The sequence below is a fragment of the Carlito syrichta genome, unplaced genomic scaffold (assembly GCF_000164805.1).
Source record: "Carlito syrichta isolate Samal-C Ts95f unplaced genomic scaffold, Tarsius_syrichta-2.0.1 Scaffold309069, whole genome shotgun sequence".
NCBI classification, from domain to species: domain Eukaryota; kingdom Metazoa; phylum Chordata; class Mammalia; order Primates; family Tarsiidae; genus Carlito; species Carlito syrichta.
This window is the reverse complement of record NW_007253165.1, coordinates 58,923-81,384: the sequence shown is the minus strand read 5'-3', so window position 1 is coordinate 81,384 and position 22,462 is coordinate 58,923. Positions and strand designations below refer to the sequence as shown.

General features: G+C 33.1%; 2 protein-coding genes across 2 annotated transcripts in view; one reads left to right on the top strand and one right to left on the bottom strand.

Annotated features, from left to right (window-relative positions):
• The window catches only part of CDC73 (cell division cycle 73), a 124,550-nt gene that overhangs the window by 56,088 nt on the left and 46,000 nt on the right, over positions 1 to 22,462 (bottom strand). The gene's annotated exons all lie outside the window — the stretch shown is intronic.
• On the top strand, positions 10,374 to 18,050 carry B3GALT2 (beta-1,3-galactosyltransferase 2). Its single transcript, XM_008066646.1, has 2 exons — positions 10,374 to 11,001; positions 15,412 to 18,050. Exon 2 carries the CDS (start codon positions 15,533 to 15,535, stop codon positions 16,799 to 16,801), a length of 1,269 nt encoding a protein of 422 aa, XP_008064837.1. The 5' UTR covers positions 10,374 to 11,001; positions 15,412 to 15,532; the 3' UTR covers positions 16,802 to 18,050.

Genomic DNA, 22,462 nt, shown 5'->3' with positions numbered 1-22,462 from the left:
GAAGTCTCTGCCCTTATAAAGCTTGCATTTAATGGAGGAGAGACTGGTAAAATAATAAACAGAAAGTTAAAATTATAAATAAAATTGCATATATGTATGTACAGACACTTCTTAGTTAGGGGGAAGTTAAATGATAAAATTGTATTTAGCTATTTGTAATATGTATACATGTGTATTTATGTGTTTGCAGCTCAGTGCCTAAAACAAAGTGGAATTATAACTGATAAACCATCTTCTTTCCATAAACACTCTTTGTATAAAAATAAGCAAAGAACTAACTGAATTCAGTAGCATATTAAAAGAATTATATACCATGACCAAGTGTGATTTATTCCTGGAATGCAAGAATGGTACAATACATGAAAAAAAAATCAATCAATTTAATATACCAACCACATTAACAGAATTTTTTAAACCTCGTGATTATCTCAATTGATATAGAAAAACAGCATATAACAAAATTTAACACTGCCAATTAAAAACTGTAAAAGTTCAACTAGGAATAGAAGAAAATGGACTGGGTGCAGTGGCCCACACCTGTATTCCCAGCATTTAGAGAGGCCAAGGCAAAAGGATTAATTGAACCCAGGAATTCAAGACCAGCCTAGGCAACACAGCAAGACCTCATCTATAAAAAACAATAAAATAAATTAGCCAGGTATGGTGGCACATGCCTGCAGTAGCAGCTATTCAAGTGGCTGAGACAGAAGGATTGCCAAGCCCAGTAGGCAGAAGATGCAGTGCGCCGTGACTGTGCCACTGTATTCCAGTCTGGGTGACAGAGTGAGATGAAGAAGAAGAAAAAAAGGAGAGGAGGAGGATGAGGAGTCCTTAACTTAATAAAAAATACATATATGTATGAAAAACTCACAGTTAGCATTATACTCAATGGTAAAAGATTGAAAAACTTTTCCCCTAAGATCAAGAACAAATTAAGGATGCCCACCATTTCTATTCAACATAGTTTTGGAAGTTCTAGCTAGAGCAATTAGGCAAGAAAAAGAAATAAAAGGCCTCCAAATTGAAAAGAAAGAGGTAAAATCATGTTTGCAGATGACAGGATTTATATGTAGAAAACTCTAGAGATGACACACAAAAAAGCTTATAATAAACAAATCCCAAAAAGTTGCAGGTTACAAAATCAACATGCAAAAACCAGTTGTGTTTCTACATATTAACAATGAACAACCCAAAATATAAATTAGGAAAACAACCCCATTTACAATAGCATTAAAAGAATGAAACACTTAACCAAGGAAGAAAAAAGACCCATACAACTGAAAACAATAAACATTGCTGAAAAAATTAAGGACGCAAATAAATGGAAAGATATCTGTTGGGGACGAAATAGTTAAACCATGAAACTATCTACCCAGAAAAACAGAATCCGGATAAGAATAGTATGTGCTTACAGAGTACAGAAAGTGATGGCCAAGGACAGATCAAATAGGGAGTGTTGGAAGAACAGTCTGGGTCCAAGTACAGACACTTCTTAGTTAGGGGGAAGTTAAATGATAAAGATTAAAGAAGTTTGAATGCCTGATTGTATTGTGCTTGTATATGAACTATGGAATAAAGAGAATCGGGGCCACTCGGGGACTATCCCTGGTGCCCTCCCTTTGTAGCAAAAGGAGTCTTGTGTTCCTTTCACGTCTCCTCCTTCAGGTTCTCCAATAACCCCAGCTGGACCGGACAGATATCTGTGTTCATAGACTAGAAAAATTAATACTATTAAGATTTCACTACTACTGAAAGCAACATACAGATGCAACACAATGCTTATCAAAATTCCAACATTTTTGAAGAAATAGAATAATAATTCATCCTCAGTCATAAATCTGAAAGGACTAATAGCCAAACTAATCTTGAAAAAGATCAAAGTTGGAGAACTCAAGCTTCCAGATTTTAAAACTTACTACAAACTCATTACAAAGCTACAGTAATCAATAGTGTGGTACTGACATAAAGACAGACCTAAAGATCAACAGAACAGAACAGAAAGTCGAGAAATAATCTCTCACATATATTGCCAACTGATTTAGGCAATGACGCTAAGATGACTCAGTGAAGAAAGGACGGTCTTTCTAACAAATGGTTTTGGGGAAACCACATGCAAAGAATGAAGTTGCACTATTACCTTATACCACATACAAACATTAACTCAAAATAGATCAAACACCGCAATTTAAGAGCTAAAACTATAAAACTCTTAGATGGAAAGCTTCATGACACTGGATGTGGCACTGATTTCTTGGATATGAAACAAAAAGTACAGGCAACAAAAGAAAAAATTAAACTTCATCAAAATAATAAACCTCTGTCTAAAGGACATAGCAACACAGTGAACCAATCCACAGAACTAGAAAAAAAATTTGCAAATCAAATATCTGATAAGAAATTAGTACTCAGACTGTACAAAGAACTCCTATAACTCAAAAGCACCGTAAACTAAACTAGCCAATTTAAAAATGGTAGAGGTCTAGAACAGACATTTCTCTAGAGAACATAAAAATATGTTGGACTTATTGTTAGGGAAAAGTCAATAAATAACACATGACACCATTGCAAACCCATTAGGAAGGTTATTGCTCAGGCAATCCTCTCGCCCCGGTCTCCCAAAGTGCTGGGCCACTGGGCCCGGCCTAAATTAAGTATTTTAATCTTAAAAAAAGAAAAATTCTATACATACCCAAATCTAATCATAATAACTAAACTTTGACCTGGGAATACAATATTTATTTTCTTTAAAGTCACAGAAATAACTGGAATACACAGTGCTAATAAGTAACATTACAAAGAAGATATTCACTGATTAAAATGTTAAATTAATACAATATTCCATTCATCTTTCCTTAGAATGATTTGACTGAAAATTAAACTGGTTCAAAAGTGAATGCAACACACACAAAAAAGAGAGATAAGTATATACAAATTTTGATAAAAATTAATTACTTAAGAAGGACTGGGGGAATTATATCTCCACAGATACGCTAAACACATTATAAAATGTTTAACATGCTACAACAGTTGCTATGTCACTGAGTCAGATGTAAATTCCTCTAGCTGGCAGTAACATGAATGAAGACAATTTTAATGGTTAATCTTATAAGTCAACGTGAACAGACCAAGGGGTGTCCAGATACTTGGTTAAACATTCTGAGTGGGCGTGTCTGTGGAAGTTCCTAGATAAGATTAATATTTGAATTGGCAGACTGAATAAAATAGATTGCCCTCCCTAATAAGAGTAAGCCTCATCCAATTCACTAAAGGTCTGAAGAGAACAAAAATGGCAGAGTAAGCGAATAAACTCTCAGCTTGCTGACTGCAGGCAGATTCTAGGACTTCTTAAGCTCCATAACTGTGTAAATCAATTCTTTATAATGAATCTCTTAATATAAACTATATACATATACATACACACACGTATGATATATAATATACTAAGAAATACTAATAACTAATATACTAAGTCTCTTTATGTATATATATACATACATAAAGAGATTTTACTACGTAAATTATCAACAGATACAGGAACAGATTATTCTACCGGTTCTGTCTCACTGGAGAACCCAGACTAATACAGCAATTAAAATCTGAATCAAAACAGAGTGAAGGAGAGTGAGGCAGGTCACAAAATCTTTAAAAGGAGTATCCTTGCATACTGAAAAAAATGTCCTTTTTCTCATTTATCTACTGATTTAAAAAATGACACCTATATGGATGTAGTTGAAATATTTTTATCATAGAATTGCAATTAGTGACAATCCAAAGCATGTGGTCTCCTTTAATATAACAATCTTCAAGAGGCACAAATATCTTCAAGAGGCACAAATAATCCTTTTATGTGTCTCTCTGACGTTTAATAAAGGCACCATCTTTCTTCACTTAAAACTAGCAGAATTATTTTTATAATTGCAGAGAGACACGTATAAGGTAGATGGTCCACAGAATCATTTGTTTAACTAATGGGCCCATAGACTAAAAGAATAAATATACCAGTGTAACTAGAGGCAGTGTTTATCAGTGCAAAGACAATTGATTTAGAAGTTTTGAGATCTAGGTTCTAGCTCAGATCTAGTCTCTAACACAGTGCTACCACATTAAGTGTGGATCTTCACAACCTCTCAGGGTCTTAGTTACTTTATCTGTAAAATGAGGAAAAACAATTTTAGATGACCTCAAAGGTCTAATTCTGCTCTGAAGTTCCATTTTTCTAACATAAGTAATACCTTTTCACTAGGAGCAATACCATTGTAGTACAACCTGAATGTCCAATTAAATGATTAAAGTAGAAGACATAATCTAATATAGGTTTCTTCAAAAAAAGATGGCTCTTCTTTTGATACATGTGAATAAAAACATATTTCCATACCAGCTCCTTCTATCAAATGGTACGTGTTTAGAATTCAGTTTGAATTTGGTTTTTTGGTGAATCACAGAATTTTAATTACTGGTAAGATGGGTAGAGAGGGAAATAACAATACTGCAAGTTCTAAAATAAAACACTTGATATGATTCAATAAATTAACTAAGGAATTTACACTAAAACAGAGACCTGTACGAACTTAACTACCTGAAACCTCACATAAACCCATACATGAAAAATACAAATAAAACAGTCAACATTGAAATGTTCTGAAGTATTATAAATTCTGGGAGTATTAATAAAGATAAATTATGTAAAAAATAAGAAAGAAAATGAAGATAGAAGTCAATTATGAGGACATTAATGAAAAATAAACAAATATTCTTCAGTAAATAACTAAGGACAAATGGAGGATACAAACAAAAAAACAAAGTTTCTCATTAAAAAAATGTTGGCTTGCTAAATCTTGACTACCATATTTTCTGTGACACTGTATCTTATTTAAAGGCAATGAAAATATTGGAACTGCATAAGAAATTAAAAGAAAAAAAGTAATACAAACAAGTATAATGCAAAAGACTTAAAAGTAGCAAAACAGTGAAATTGAGTGATGCCATAATGAAATTCACAAGACTTTGTACATAAGGACAAAACTTAAATGGCTGTATAACATTTATTTCCAGTTATTTTGTTATCTTTATAATAATCTAAGTATCTATTAAGGTTATAAATTCCTTGAAAGAAAAACACCTTAAGATGTATTTCACATCTCCCTGTAGCTTGTACATAAAAGATGCTCAAAAAACACCCAATATATTATTTACAATATAAGTGAACCCCTCACACAGTCTAAGAACTTGAGGGAAAGGGAGTATTATCAAACCCTAAAAGTCAAACATTACCTCTTTTAAATCCTACAACCTTTGCATGTCTCTATTCTGTTTTGCAAAGTTTCTTTACACCGAAGTCCTTATTTCCAATCAACCAATCACATTAAAGACAGCTACATGATTTTAGAATCAAGTATGCTCAGTGTTTCTTTCTTCAAAAAAAGTCCTTTGAAAAAACATTCTATTTACTTCTAATGTTTGCTTTCTTTTCTTATCTACTATAGTTATTAAAATAAATATTTTCTGACACCAATAATGTGTATTTGAGTAGCTATGCTTCTTCACAAAGTTTGAGTTTTAAGTTGCAATATTTATATCTACCTGAGTTTACAAAATGCTATACTTTTAATAAATTAACTATGCTAGTGACTTTAAATATCAACAGTGTATTATATTATGCCTGCAGGGAGTGAGGAGTAAGGTGCCTGAAATAATTTTTTCAAAGGTACTGATCCAGTGGGCGCTACAGCCCTATCAAATTCAGCAGAACCCCTTTATACAAGAAATACCTTACACCAACACCTCTAACTACCTGAAATGAAATGCATAGGTAACATAACCAATCTACACATACATTTTTAATCCAATATGCTAATACAAGAGCCTTTAAAGAGAAATTCATGATAAAAATATATATTTCCGTATGTAAGCCTTGACTACACCAGAAGACATAATGAACTAACCAGATGTTAATACCTATAAAGTCACAGTGAATACAATAATTACAAATACTTAGACTGGTATACTGTATTGGTGATTCAATTACTATGAACATCATTTGATTCTTTGAAATGGTCAACTACTGACCAAGTTCAGAACAAAGTAAGCTTCCCTCAATGTACACTGTAATTACATTCCTAGAAAAATTCAATGCATGTCAAATTGCACAATATATTTTATATCCCAAGTATTTTTAAAATTTAATTACAGAAGTCTCTCACCTATACCAATATCCAATGGGACCCTCCCAAGTCCCTCAGAACAGAATCAGTTTTTGTTGTTCACAAAGATTGTCCTTTACACTACAATCCCTTCCATCACTGCACTAACCAGAAACACCCCAGACTTTTAGAACAGCACCCAGAAAGTAGTAGTATCCTCAATAATGCTTCCATTGAGAGCCATGGTTCTAATCAAAAGTATTCCTGACTGAAACAGCTGTGCTACAGAGAAACCAAAGACTATACAGGCATAATAAAGTATATGCCAAATCACTGCTTTTGTTAAATGTTTTTTAATAGCTTGTATGAATTAAAACAATGGCGTCTATAATTAGTTCCAAACGAGATTAACTTAGCTTTGTTTTCAAGTCAAAAGAAGTTCTTTTCAAAAACCTGAATATCTGCTGCACAACTTGGTGAAAACTGAAGGAGAAAATTAAGGCAGGCAAACCCTGACACTTGTGTTTTTCTGAGATCGCTAATTTGCAATCAGGCTAACTCTTGCTTTTTGAGTTCAAAGAAGTAAAGCTGGTTCACAAATCATCTCATGACTTCAGGGGAAAACTCCAAGATTTAATAAATAATTTTCCTTCAAAACGGAAACGATTTACTACTCTTAAATAGTCAAAAATAAGCCATTTGTTCAAATATTTTATGTAATAAAAAAAACTGAATTTGATTTCAAATCAAAACTGTCAAGATATAAAAACTCCAAGCAAATATTGCTATGCAAAACTATTTAGTGACTACCTCAATAAAACTAAAATTGGTCTCTAAATAACTGTATCAAGTAAGAGTGTTAGAGTGGTATGGAGAAAAGTACACCCGATTCAAAACATTAAGATTTTTGAAAAAGATAGCTATTTCTTCTGGTGAGTATCAGCTAAAATAAATTTCTTGAATTCAGGGGTCAACTATTCTTTTTTTTTTTTTTTGAGTTGGGAGTCTCACTCCATCTCCCATGCTGGAGTGCAGGGGCACAACTCACAGTCACCCCAGCGTTGACCTGCTGGGCTCTGGAGATCCTTCAGCCTCACCCTTCCAAGTAGCCAAAACTACAGGCACACGCAAGCACGCACAGCTAATTTTTTTTATTTACTGTAGAGATGAGGTCTCACCAAGTTGCCCAGGCTGTTCTTGAATCCATGGGCTCAGGCAACCCACTCACCTTGGCCTCCCAAAGTGTTGGGATTACAGGCTTGAGCCACCGTGTCCAGCCTGGGAGCCAACTATTCTTACTAAAGCACAAACAAGAATGAAGACCAAAGTAGGGAAGACCATATTCATGTCTCCCTTCTCATATTACTCAAGAATAGTTCTCATTCCAATTAAATGAAAATAATTTACCCTAATAGAACTGCCCTCCACAATCTTTTTACCAAGGATGAATGGATGGATAGATTATATAACTCCATGAGCTACTATTAGATAATGAGCTACTTGAATAGCAGGTTTACATCATGTAGTAATCATTCAAACACCATTAACTATATAAACAAATAATTACTTACATACCCAGTAAAAACTGAGAATTAGGAGGCATTATAAATTCTGTCTTTAAATTCTGGCTCCTAGGCTATCCTAGACATGTATAGGAAAATGCTAAAACCAACCTGGATAGTTCTAGACAATATGTATGTAGTAATGGCTACTTATTTTTTCCATCAGGGACATGTTATAAGATTAAAAATAGACCTATGCAAGTAACAATTACAAGCCATTTATAAATATAAAACTTAACAAAATTGCTGCCAGTATGCTGAGTGTGACAAAGAAACCTGTCACATTTACTGAGTTAGTTTAACCGTAGAATTCAGATGTTAAAAGAAACTAGACTAAAGGAAGAACTTCTACAAGCTTTCCTGTCATAAGATTTTTACTGTTTCTCTTGACTGGAAACATGTAGGTTGCTAGAAAAAGTCACTAAAGGAAACTTTAGCTCATGTCTGCTCTGTTTTTCTGTACTTTATGTCAAGTACTTAACCAGCTTAAACTTAACAGATTGTGGGTGTACTTAAAAGTTTGAAGAAAATTCTAGTTAGGTACGTGGGCACCTTTTGTTAGTAATTTTTAGGAGTTTCTTGCTGTATAAACACTTGCCCCATAGTAAGCATAGTTGAGGGGGAAAAAAGAGACTGGAAATTCAGGGACTAAACCCAAATTGAAGGGAACCACTAATGAGTAAGTTACCCATAGAGTTCTCCTAACAGTCAAGATCCACTATAAACTCAGGGAGACTTTTTTAAAAATTCAATCAAAAGAACTGGCAAAATAATTGTTGTATCCTTCCCTGGAGAAAGGGGTAGAGAGTATGTCTAAATCATCTTTGGACTCCAATATTTAATAAGCTGTGCCTACATGCAAATGTTGATATACAGTAGTTAACCAATATGTATTTGTTGAAAAAAATGAATAAAGTGCATTCATTTATAATTCTATTAATGATTCCTGGATATGCTGTTGCCAGTGTTAGAAAAACATTTCCACAATTTCTTCAGCAGTGCCATGTATATAGTATAATGTTTAAGAGGATAAGAATTTAGATAATCTGCTTCAAATCCCAGTGTGGCCTCTTTCTCATCACTATTTAGCTTATTTGGGCTAATCATTTAACAACTTTGATTCCTCACCTTTTGAAAGGGTATTACAATAATAAAACTATTATAAGGGAAAAAAGAATCATTTATATAACACTCCAGGCAGGCTTAGAACACAATCTGACTTTTAGTAAACACTCAAAATAAATGGTCATTACTGTGAGCTTCATAGTCAAATCCTATATAAGGAATCACCAACAAATACTGATCTATAAAAATCCACTTGTACTTTTGGAAATAAGTTATTTTAAGTAGGTTCTTAAGCATGACTCTGTTTACTAGTTTATCTAGTTTTTTTTTTTTTTAAAGTGATCATTACAGTATGGAGTGGATATAAGGACTATAAGAAATCCAGGTTGTAGTCCTCTCCTTCAAACTTAACTAGGAGAAGTCAAAGCTCTAGGTCTTAGGTTTCCAATGTATAAAATTCTCTTTTTTTCCCCTGTAATGTTCTTTGTAACATTTCTAGGAGTCATATACACTCCAAAAATCATGGGGTTTCTTGAACTATAAAGCACATTTTATCAGCAAAGCTCAAAAATGTAATAAGGACAAATTTTTTAAAATATAAATCTATATATATTTAAAATACCAGACATTATTGGAGAGACAGATGAGATGAAGAGTATATAAAAATATACAGCTTAAGCTTCAAAACTATAAATTTCTAGGATTTAATTACTGTCCCTAGAGTCTCAGAGGAAAACCTAATAATTAAGGCTATTAAAAAAAAAAAAAGCAAGTTGCCAAAGTGCCTAGGAAATGAATCATATTAAGAAAGATTTCAGAGTAAGTATGTAGTGCTTACACTATCTGCTTGATGGTAAGTTACTAAATCATCCTGAAAAATCAGAATAAGTAAACATAATTAGTAAAATCTCATTACCCACCAAGAATACCCTGTGCAATTGTGCTATGACTACTATATCATTTTGTTGAATTCTAAGACACATGTAATTTTAAAGGAAAAATAAATACCAACATTACAAAGTGATTTAAAATAAAGTTTACTATCTTCAAAACACCAAAGACCACATAAGAACAAAAAAGTGGGCTGTATCACATCATGCAAACCACGGCAGCTGATTTATATAAAGCTCAGAAAACTGGAAGGTAAGGGAGAATGTATCTAAGTTACAAAGATAATTGATATTTTAGTTTTAACTAGCTATTAGTAAAACCAGAGCAATTTGAGGGAGGAAAACAAAAAACTTCAAAAGAGGAGTGCAGTGAAGGGGTTAAATCACACCTAGTTACATATAAAAGCTTAGATTGCTTATGCTCGATAACAACATGTAAGTAACATGATAACCAGCATCTAACAAGGAAAACCTTTAGAAAGCCTATACTTAAGTTAAAAAAAAAAAAAAGGAAATAAGCTGAAAAAAATCATAACCATTCATTTCATAATCACCCCATTTTCGTATTATTCACTCATCATCACACTTGTTCTGAATATACATATATAATGTATCACATAGAAGCAAAATCTCTAAGCTTCTCCCTACCTTAGGTTTTTAGTCAAAACGAATGCAAACAATCACGTGGGATTCAGCCAAGCAGTGACGTTAAATTCTGCTCTGTCAGAGAGAGCATCTGTCAAGCCCACATTTAAACTGCTGCCTGCCTGTGCAGCAGCTGAGGAGCCATGGATTTCATATTATAGACTAAAACCCCAGTAAAACTGCTCAAAATCCTTCCACCAGCTGCCAGGCAACAACGAAAGAAGAGAGGTAAATCCTATTCTTTTCCAATATAATTGAAGCACTACATTCTAGCTCCGGCTGCTTTACATTGCAGCTCAGTGTTATTACTAGAAATATGGATACTGAGCAGAGAACACAGCACTGCATTGTCCAGCCAGGAAAACAGCAGATGTAAAAAGCTTCAATGCATCAACTGTCGGGAAGAGTCAACAGTGCTCCTAACAGAATGGACAACTACAGCTCTTTTGTTTAACAAGAGACAGAGAAGATGAAATAAAGAGAAAATTTCAGAAGACTAGGATCCATATGAACAAGAAAGGTAACTCGAAGACAAGCAGACAGATGGACACTTTGGATACTGTGAAAAGCAATCGCAGGAGGCAGACTGTTGGGGGATGTGCGCATGTTCGATAGCATCTTTTCTGCTGAAGGGATGGCGTGCCAAAAGTATTTTCAGTGGGCATAATCCTCTCCACATAGATGGCCTGACCAAGAAAGGTATGTCGATATCTTGTGTATGATATTCATTTACATGTGCTGTTTTTGTACGTCCCTGGAGGCACTAATACCTAAGCAAGTTTATACAGTTTACTGCCCTTGAAACTATGAAAGGATTTCTTAATATATGATTTTTAAATTTGCTATTGTTTAGAAGACAGGCTGTCACTGCTTGATTCAGCTAAACATGTAGCTTGGAATAATTCCGGATTATAGACATAAGAGGGGAAGGGCAAATAACAACAAAATGTGCTTAAAGGATTCTCTGAGAAATTAAACTCAAAAAAAAAAAAAAAAAATCTGTAGCTCTTTACAATCCCCTGTCAAATTAGGTCATAGTGAATTTTCATCTAGTAAATTAAAGTGCTCTCTTAAAAATGGCTATCAAAAGAGACAATGCAGTGATATTACATTAAGTAATATCAAAGGCAATCTTAATATTGAGTTCTTTTAAAAGTCCTTCTAAAGCAAAAATCTTAAATGTAACAGCTTCCATTCCAATATCTATCTCCCTAAATGAAGATAATGAACAAACCTAAGAAACTATCAACAAATTTTAAGTATTATCAAGCTATAAGAAGATACTAAAAGGAAAGCATTAGCATAGGATCACATAAGGTAGTATGAGTTTATGTATAACACTATTACAATAGACTCTCATGTTATTACAATGTCCATGAGTACAACTTTAAACAAAGAGACATATTTAATAGTTGTATAAAATTTTCACTATTTGAAGTCATGAGCTTTTATGTTCGATAAACAGACTGATTCTAAGTGACTGCATTTAAGGTTGTTCCAGGGGATCATTTTAAAAGTAAAATTCAAAAACCTAATATAAAAATACTTTGATGCTAAAATATCCATAATTAGCAATAAAGGTCAGAAAGTTAAATATAAATGTAGCTAATGTGCTTCCAGGCTATATTATAATGAACTACTTCCACTATATGTGTGTACAGGGCAGAGATAAGTCAAATAAACTATTTTAGCAACAATCATTAGACTAGCAATTCAAGGCTCAAAAATTCAGATAATTCAAAAATTTTACAAATCAAAGATCTTGATTTTCCCCCATTTCACATAACTCAATAAACTATTATTTAATAATCACAAAAGGCAAACATTTGCAACACGTATGTAAGCACTGCATTCCAAAACTATGACTGAAGAAGTTTACCAGGCTCTATTACATTTCAGCATCAACTCTCACTCATAACCATGAATTTTTATTCTAATAAAAACTAAATTCAGATAGTACTAAAAAGAATATGGTTGTAAAAATCTCCAAGTCCCTCTTGATCAACCTTTACCTCTCAAAGTTAAAATCACCAATTAAACAGTTTTATAAGATAGACATTTTTAAATGAAAACGTACACGTTTTTCCATTAAACCATCACTTAAATCTAGGACTGTTCTAACATACTAACAATATCAACACTTTTAAGAGCCAAATGATAAAATCTGTGTGTGTGTATGTGTGTGTGCATGTGTGCACAAATTCATTTCACAGTAACATTCTTCCAGTGAACTTCAATCTATAAATACACATTAATAACTTGAAAATACTATCATCAAAAAAAGATTCAAAAACAGAACCAAAAAAAAATAAAGCTAATTTTATTCTGAAAATGTAAAAGTGCAGATATTTGGTACATCAAAATATTTTAACTTTTTTGTCTTTTTCTCACTTTTCAAGAATTAAAATACAACAGGCAACGAATAGAGAATAATTTTCTCACTTAATAAAAGGAGGAATAGTTCCTTTGATTTTCTTTTTAACAGAATAATTATAAGAGCTGAGAAACTTTTAATAAAGAATGTTTTAAAGGCTAGACACATGCGCTTCATTTATCAGTGGGAGATTATCAAATAGATATGTATGGGTTTTAAGCCTCAGCAGCTTAATATTTACAAACATACAAATATCATGAAGTTTAAATTTAGCTGCATCTCTATCACGCATTGTTATAAAACCTTATTAGAGCCAAAATTATGCACTTTTGCTAGATTTCAATATGCAATAATTTGCTGTTTTCTATAACACTAAAATACTTTGAAGCCATCACTTCAGGTATATTGTTTTCATAAAAATAACAACTTATTATGATATTTTCCTTCATTCATTTATTCAATTATTTATTCAAACATTCATTAAAACACCTGATCTTTATTCTTCCTTAAACATCAAATTTAAACTCTCAAAAAAATCTAAATGATTGAATTTCAACTAGATTCCAAATGTTACTGTATCAACAGAAAACTGATATATTCATCTTTTTAGTACTTAGGACAGTTTATTAAATAAATGCAAAAAGCAACTTTTGGTCTTTTTTAAGGTCACACACATAACCTTTATATCTACTAGTCTCTTTATAAAGTGGAAGGGGAGAATCACTAATATTTACCAAATATGTCATTTTGAAATAAAAAACTTAAAAATAGTTCCCACATCTATGGTCAACGATTTGCAAGTACATAAAGGAAAAAAAATGAGTTTATAAATCAGAATGCTCAGCTGTATTATTTTCAGCTTAGTTCACAGCAGAATGATGTTTTTTGTTGGCAAGATGAATAGCCTTGGTATTCATTATAGTAAGGTAGAACTAAAACTCAGGCAAAGAAACTCTTAATAAATAGCAAATAAGATTACATGCTTCTGAAATTTCAAACTAATAAAAACATTGTCCATATCTCTGAAAATGATTAAATAATTTTTTATATGTGAGAAATACTGTAACTTCTAAATGTACTATGTTATCTCAAAAACTAGAAATTTTCAAATGCTGTTAGCTTTAGATATTTATTCAAATTCCCACCTTCTTGCTCCCCCTAGTGGCTGCTGCTAGAATAATACTTTCATTCATTTATTCCTAACACTTTCAATCATATTTTCAAAGTGCTTAGCATGTTATGTATGTGCATTTCATTCTATGTTCTATTCAATTATATAAATATTTCCATGTAAATTCTACTTTCTAAAAATAATTAAAATTCATGTTATTAATCATGAATCTCTCAATATCAGGCTTAATAAACACAAATGTATTTATGTATATACTATAATTTCAAGTAAACAAGTGCTCCTACATTAAACATTTTTAATTAGTTTTCTTTTGCTTAAATAAATTATTTTCATAATATAAAGTTGGAAAAATTAAAATTACACATTCATTACTTCCTTTGCCCAAAAAGTTTGTTCTCTTTCAATGAAATTCAAACTACAGCTCTTTGTCCACCTCTACATCCCCTACAACCTGGTACAGAAAAACTAAGAAAAGAAAAAGCTAAGAACAAATATGAACATGTTTGTGCTATGCACTGAAAATCTTGTTGCAAGATAACATATCTAGTTCTTAATATAAGGATCATGAACCTTCCATATTGGCATCTCATAACCTTTTTAAAATCCAAAGGCTCTAACTGTTGTGCTATCAGAAATTCTAAAAATTTAACAAATCCTATGTCTACATATTTAAAATGTTACATAACTCAAGAATTTTTAAAATATATTTTGTGAAATTTAAATTTTGAAATAGTTGGTTTAAAATTAGATACTGGTTTAATTCTAACATAGAGACAACCAAGATATGTGATAGTGTTCTACCAAAGCCACAGATAATTAAAGATAACTGCACTACATAATAAAAGCAATCTTAAGTTTAAGTAAGAACAATGATATCCTGAATACTTCTTATTTGCAGTGCAAGGTTAAAATTAGAAAAGTACTTGAAAATGTTCATCGTTTATTACTGTCTAAAAATCCTACACTGAAGTTACTGGACCCTGAAAATTAATTTTGACAGGTGCATCTTCTCATTGACTTTCTCAACACAGTAGGGGCCAATGGAAATATGCCAAGCAGTGTACTGTGACTAACAGAACTCTGCCATAATCAACCTTGCACCGTCTGTCCCACAACTGATACATGACCATTTTACAAAAAAGGCTGGTGACTGTGCACCATCCTACCAACGGTATGTCAAATCGATTTTAATTAATGCCAATAAATTTTCCACCTCTCAAGGCCTTCTTACACAGTCTTTCTCATGAATCTAGTAACATTTTTCTCTTCTACATGCACGCAACTTTTAAATCTTTAACATGAACTTTTAAATGATCAACAAGACAATGAAATAAATGTAAAAAAAATTAGTCCATCACCTCCTTTCTTTAAAATGCTCCCTGTGCTACAAAGAGTTGTTTTTTTTTTTTAATTAATCCTGTTCTCAGGGTTGTTGTTATGTTGCCAAGGGAAAACAAACTGTAAGCTTCATTCCTGGGTTATCATATTTTCATAGGCTTAAGAAATTCCTATTTGCCTTGATTTTATTAGCCTCCAAAGTTCCTTTCAGGTGGTTTTGTTGTAAGATTTGTCATTTTGTAAATTTTATGCTTTATCTTTACAGAATGACAACAAGGAATACAATGTGACTGAATTCAAAAATGACTGCCAAAGAATAGCACTGATTCAGAAGAAAACATTTTCGATCACCACTATCTCACATAGCATTACTGAACATTTACAACATGCTTCAGTGGAGAAGAAGACACTGCTGCTTTGCAAAGATGACCTGGAATGCCAAGAGGTCCCTGTTCCGTACCCATCTTATTGGAATACTTTCTCTTGTGTTTCTTTTCGCTATGTTTTTGTTTTTCAATCACCATGACTGGCTGCCAGGCAGAACTGGATTCAAAGAAAACCCTGTGACATACACTTTCCGAGGATTTCGTTCTACAAAAAGTGAGACAAATCACAGCTCCTTTCGGAACATTTGGAAAGAAATGGTCCCTCAAACCCTGAGGCCTCAAACAGCAACTAACTCTAATAACACAGACCTATCACCACAAGGAGTTACAGGGTTGGAGAACACACTTAGTGCCAATGGAAGTATTTACAATGAAAAAGGTATTGGACATTCAAATTCTTACCATTTCAAATATATTATCAATGAGCCTGAAAAATGCCAGGAGAAAAGCCCCTTTTTAATACTACTAATAGCTGCAGAGCCTGGACAAATAGAAGCTAGAAGAGCTATTCGGCAAACTTGGGGCAATGAAAGTCTAGCACCTGGTATCCAAATCACACGAATTTTTTTGTTGGGTATAAGTATTAAGCTAAATGGCTATCTTCAACGTGCAATACTGGAAGAAAGCAGACAGTATCATGATATAATTCAACAGGAATACTTAGATACATACTATAATTTGACCATTAAAACACTAATGGGCATGAATTGGGTTGCAACATACTGTCCACATATTCCCTACGTTATGAAAACTGACAGTGACATGTTCGTCAACACTGAATATTTAATACATAAGTTACTAAAGCCAGACTTGCCTCCTAGACATAACTATTTTACTGGTTACCTAATGCGAGGATATGCACCCAATCGAAACAAAGATAGCAAGTGGTACATGCCACCAGACCTCTACCCAAGTGAACGCTATCCTGTTTTCTGTTCTGGAACTGGTTATGTTTTTTCTGGAGATCTGGCAGAAAAGATTTTTAAAGTTTCTTTAGGTATCCGTCGTTTGCACTTGGAGGATGTGTATGTAGGGATCTGTCTTGCCAAGTTGAGAATTGATCCTGTGCCTCCTCCCAATGAGTTTGTGTTCAATCACTGGAGAGTTTCTTACTCAAGCTGTAAATACAGCCACCTAATTACCTCTCATCAGTTCCAGCCTAGTGAACTGATAAAATACTGGAACCATTTACAACAAAATAAGCACAACGCCTGTGCCAACGCAGCAAAAGAAAAGGCAGGCAGGTATCGCCACCGTAAACTACACTAGAAAAGACTTTTTTTTTTTTCCAAACGTGCAATCTGTAAATGTTGCTAAAAGCATGTATAGCTAAAACTGATTTCATCCATAGGACAAGTTTTAGTTAAAATTCATCACATAAAGAAATTCTAAAAATATTTTTTTAATTTCTGAAGAAGATAATTCTTAAAACTACAACATTATATAATAAAAAAGGTATCCCAAAAGAATCTATATGAAACTGTATAAGGGTTTTCTGTGTATTAACATGCAATAATAAGCATGCATAAATCAATGGTTCAAGTCTTATGTTAGGGGCCAACAAAATGTATTTGCATATATTTCCAACATATTTTAAGAAATGAAGACAGTCAAAAGATCCTTCATTTCAGATTTAGTTTTCCATTTTGATATACAACTAAATGTACATAAAACATTATTATCAATTTTAAGGAAATCTGTAATTGTGCAAAGGACAAATTTTCTGATCTGACTATTGTAGGGTTCTAAAAACTGTATTCCATGCAATAAGATTTAGTTGAGTTAATCCATGGACACATTTTAAGTTCAGATGTTTCATCAATGCAGTTCTCAAAGTATTTACTTTTTAAAAAATAATTGAGATACTCATTTTAATTTATTTTAATACTCTCATATATTGGGGGATATTATTTTGACATGACGTGATAAAATGTGAAAAATTAATGTGTCTCAGGCTCAAGTTTTTATAAAGTTATTAAATGTTTCAAAATAGACGAATTTTGTTTCTTCATTGGTATTAAGGGCCAAACAGCATTTCAAAGAGTTATTCAATTAGATCAATTACTGCACTCGTAAAAAGTACCACCATTCAACTATATCTGATTTTGAGTATATCTGTAAAAATAATTGAGGCAAAAATAATCACCTAAAGGCACAAATAGGATGTACTGTTGAAAAAAAAAGATAAAGAGTGCAGGTACAGTTTCATTCAATACATTTTAAAGATGCATGTCTGCCAAACTGCAACATATGGGAAGTTTATTTCTTGACAGCAGGTATACACATGCCAATACTTAATCATTTTATGGCACCTATTTCTTTCTCTGAGTGCCAAGTTTACAAACCTGCAGGTTTTAATTTGGTAGATGACAAATATTCTGCATCACTAATTAAAAACCTTTTGGGGAGGGATGAGGATAAGCCACAAATGTTTGACGAACACTTGATTCTAGGATGAACAATGTATACAATGCACTTTTATCAATTTTTTAATTAAAAAAGTAAACAAAAAACTTTACTGAGTGTTATGATACAAGCATTTTCATAATAATTTTGTTTGGCTCCATTATGAATTTTAAAATCAAGAAATAACCTAACTTTAGTATTTTATTCCATAAAAATATGTAAATTTATCAATCTTGATTTAATCAGAATATTTCTTAATTTTAACAACAATCATTTTTATTCCTCATATTATTATAAAGAGATAAATTACCAGAATAGAACTATAACATTTGTTAATCTTGAGAATCACAAAAACTATTTAAGCACTTATCTCCAACTTTCAAATCAGTAGCCTAAGTGTTCTATTCTACATCAAGAGATTCTGAGTTTATGTATAACATCCCCTACTACTGGGTCAAGTCTGTTTTTCTCTTAATTTAGTCTATATTATTGTAGAAACTCCAAAATCAATCAATAAAAGGCACAGATAAGAGGATAATAATACCAAATCAGATCAGTTAGTCTGACAAAAGGAATCCTTCCCTCAGTGTAATGCTAATTTACAATTCAGAATTTAAAAAAGAAAATAGTGTGTGTGTTTGCACACATATGTGTACACAGGTGTATACAAAGAAACAAAATTCAAGTGCTATTTGTCCAAATTATTATTACAATGCAGGATCTTTAAAAGATAGTAATTCCATCTGGTAAAAGTCAAGTTTAAAAAAATAGCTATGAAAACCAGACTTCTTAAGAGAACCAAATTCCTATGTCAGGTATCAATTTAAAATAATTTCTATATTCCTGATAATACTATCTTGAAAATGATGGTAATCTGACATTGAATCCACAAAACGAACTGGATCAGATAGTAAACCCTCCTAGCTACTGTTAAAAATTCTCATTTTAATATACATATTCTATTTATTTATTTATTTACTTTTCATTTTCAATATGCAAATCAATATATTGAGCAAAGTAAGCTAATAATGTATTTAAACATCTTACCACTTGTTCATTGTGCTTTCTTTCAACCCAATACTATGCAATTTTTGTATACATAAAATATAATTTTAAATGACAGCACTGCATTTGGTCAAAGAAAAGATTACAAGAACAACTATGTAATCTTTATGCTCGAAGTGCTAACAGGTATTTTAGAAGATTAACACATTCAAACTTTCAATACTTACAACATTCATTTATCAATATTGAAAGCAATTAAATTCTAATTCAATCAAATAATTTACATTTCTCCTTATCTCATTATATGCAGTATAATCACACATAAACTCAAATGTTATTATTATCTATTTCCTGCAAGTCCTACAAAAATCCCACTTACAGCAATAGGAACTATTTACTGATTGTGCAAGAATCGTACAGGGTTCTTGTACGATTGTGTAGTTCGTACAGGGTTAATGTACTTTTACACACATGAGCTCATAAAACCCTCATAAACAACACTAAAAGATACAACCAAAAAAAAAGACTCATGAAAGGAGTCAAAGGTTAAATACCTAAGAGCACACAGCTAGTGAAGCAACAGGTTCTCATTTCAAAGATCGCGTTCTTAATCATTATGCTGCTCTACAACACCCTTTCACATATGACAGACCGCTAAAGAGTCGAAAATGCTTGCTCCTCTATTTCCCCAGTCTCTACTTGCTATTCATCCTTTGCCAAGGGCTTTAGGCTTCGTAATCATTCTCATACACTGGCGGGGCAGGCACCTGATGTTAGGTGCAAATATGAGAGAAAGGAGAGGATATCTGATCTCCTACTTATTTTTATTTCTCTTCAGTTGTTAACTAATGGTTACCAGAACCTTTGAAAAGCAGGGGCATTACTCTTGTTCCTTTGGGCACCTCTATAACAGCAGGCAGGTGGCACTTAATTATAAAACATGCTTCTTTTAAAGCTCAGCTGGTAATTTTTAAAAGACAACAGTGGCACAGTATTTAACTCATCCTACTGTTTAAGCATCTACTGGTTTGTCATGAGGTAGTAAAGCTTATTCAGGTAAATTTTATTTTTCTATTTTTATTGCTTAACTACGAAATATCACTATGAAACTAATATAAATTAAAAAGAAAAAGTCCTTATATACATATATTTCTAAAATACCTCAAAAGCATCAATGTATGATTTAGACATTACTCCTAGAAGACAGATAATGTATTTCAAAAATACTAAAATGAGACAGAAAACCCACCACCAACAAATTTTACAATAAGTCATTCCTAGTTCCTATGATGATTCCTTAATGCTCTGTAAATCCATGCCCTCCGTGTGCGGTCACCTGAACAAATCAGGAGGCAAAGGTAATCCAAGAACAACTTCTCTGTTAAAGAAAACAAGTTGAAAATTTTGTATGTGTTCATAATCAGTATCCACCACAAGCTTCAAAAAACCAAAACATGTATCGTATATATAACAAAATGGAGCTGAAACTATGTTGCAATAAATGCCTTCTTACTGGGAAAAGATGGGGAAACAGGGTGTGGTGCCTGTGTTTTCAAGGACATACCATCATTCTAGAGAGCCAACACAACCACAAAACCTAAGCCTCAGACAATGAAAAATGTTGACTGAGCCTAGGCATTAATGAACAGAATGAACTAGCCCACTGTTTCGCAACTGCTTAAAATTTGTCTTTAAAATGTTTAAATCTGTATTATTTTATCAGAAATGTTTGTCTTCTGACATAATTTTAAAAAGAATAGCTACAACCCTCTTTCTGAAAGATTTATACAAGAGAGGAAGAGAACAACTCCTATACATTTAATAGAGAAAGCTAATAAACTGGCAAAAAAAGACAAGCCTGGTGTTTACAAAAAATAGCCTGGGCAACATAGTGAGACCTCATCTCAAAAAAATAAAAAATAAAAATGAAAAACTAAATACATAATAAATAAATAAAAGCTCAGTGTGGTGGGGTGTGTGTCTGTAGTTATAAGTACTGGAGAGGCTGAGGTGGGACTGAGGGAGCACAGGAAGTCAAGGCTGCAGTAAGCTGGGAAAGTGCCACTGTGCTTTAACCTGGGTAACAGAGAACCCCACCTCAAAAAAAAAAAAAAAAAAAAAAAGGAAAAGAAAGGAAGGAAGGGAAGAAAGGCAAGGAAGGCAAGGCAGGCAGGCAGGCAAACAGAAAAAAAATAAAACAAAATCTCTAGATTGCTTATAATACCTAACACAAAGTAAAGGCTATGTAAATAGTTGTTATGGTGTACTGCTTAGGGAATAATGGCACACAAAAGAAAGTCTGTACATGTTCAATATAGACATTTTTGTGTTGGTTTCTTTTTAATGTTTTCGATTCAAGGTTGCTTGAACTCACAGATGTGGAACCCACGAACATGAAACATTGTATTTGTATGCCTACAAGTATATGTATATTTAACACATATTAAAACCCAAGTTATCTTCTCTTATCCCCAAATTTGTACTTTTTTATCATTCCCCATCTCAGCAAATGGCTAACCTTAGTCAATTGGCCACACAGGAATACCAGGAATCACCTTTGCCACTCACTTCTCCTGTTATTGCCCATACCTATCTACCCCCAAAACCTGGAACCCATTAACTTTTCTTCATCTTATTCCTCTAAGTTTCTCACTTCTGAACTACTACAATACCTTTATAATGAGTTTTCTCACACCCACATGTGTCACCAGTATTACAGCCAGAATGGTACTTTTCAAAATGCAAAGCTATGCATGTCATCCCACTGGTTCAATGACTTCTAAATGTATTTAAGATAAATACCCAAATCTCTAAAGCCCTGGCCAGCTACAAGACCCATAAATGATTCTCTTCCTTGCTAAGGCTAATCTCTCTATCCAATCCTTTGATCCCATTTCTACCTTCTACTTCATTATAAATTATTCTCTCTCCCTCAAGATTGATTTAAAAAGCAAGAAAAAAAAATTCCTGGATGAGGAATAGTGAATTACAATTTGACTCAATAAAAGTCTCACCCTTTGGTTTAAAGCATTTTCATTTCATCTAAAGGAAATTTTTTAAGGTAATTAAGTCAAGTTTTCTCTATAATGAGAAAAGATAGGAGTGACATGAAGAGAAGTGATTTGAGAGATGTTAGGAAGTAAGGTCTACAGCTCTTCATGATGGCTGGATATCGAAGGTGAGAGGAGGAGTAGGTAAAGTCAGTGTCTGAAATACTTGCCTGAAAACCGTAGGAAAAACAGTGCCATTTACTGAGAGAGAAAACACAGTATAAGAACCGAGGACAAGCTAGGCTCGGTGGCTCAGCCTGTAATCCCGCGCCTTTGGGAGGCTGAGGTCAGTGGACTGCCTGAGCCCGCGGGTTCAAGACCCGCCCGGGCAACTTGGTGAGACCTCATCTCTACAATTAAAAAAAAAAAAAAATAGCTGGGCGTGGTAGCGCGCGCCTGTAATTCCAGCTACTAGGAAGGCTGAGGCAGAAGAATCGCTGGAGCCCAGCAGGTCGAGGCTGCGGTGGCC

Bases quoted from the DNA above. Each gene is read 5' to 3' on its own strand.
- B3GALT2 (XM_008066646.1), top strand. From the start codon at position 15,533: ATGCTTCAGTGGAGAAGAAGACACTGCTGCTTTGCAAAGATGACCTGG.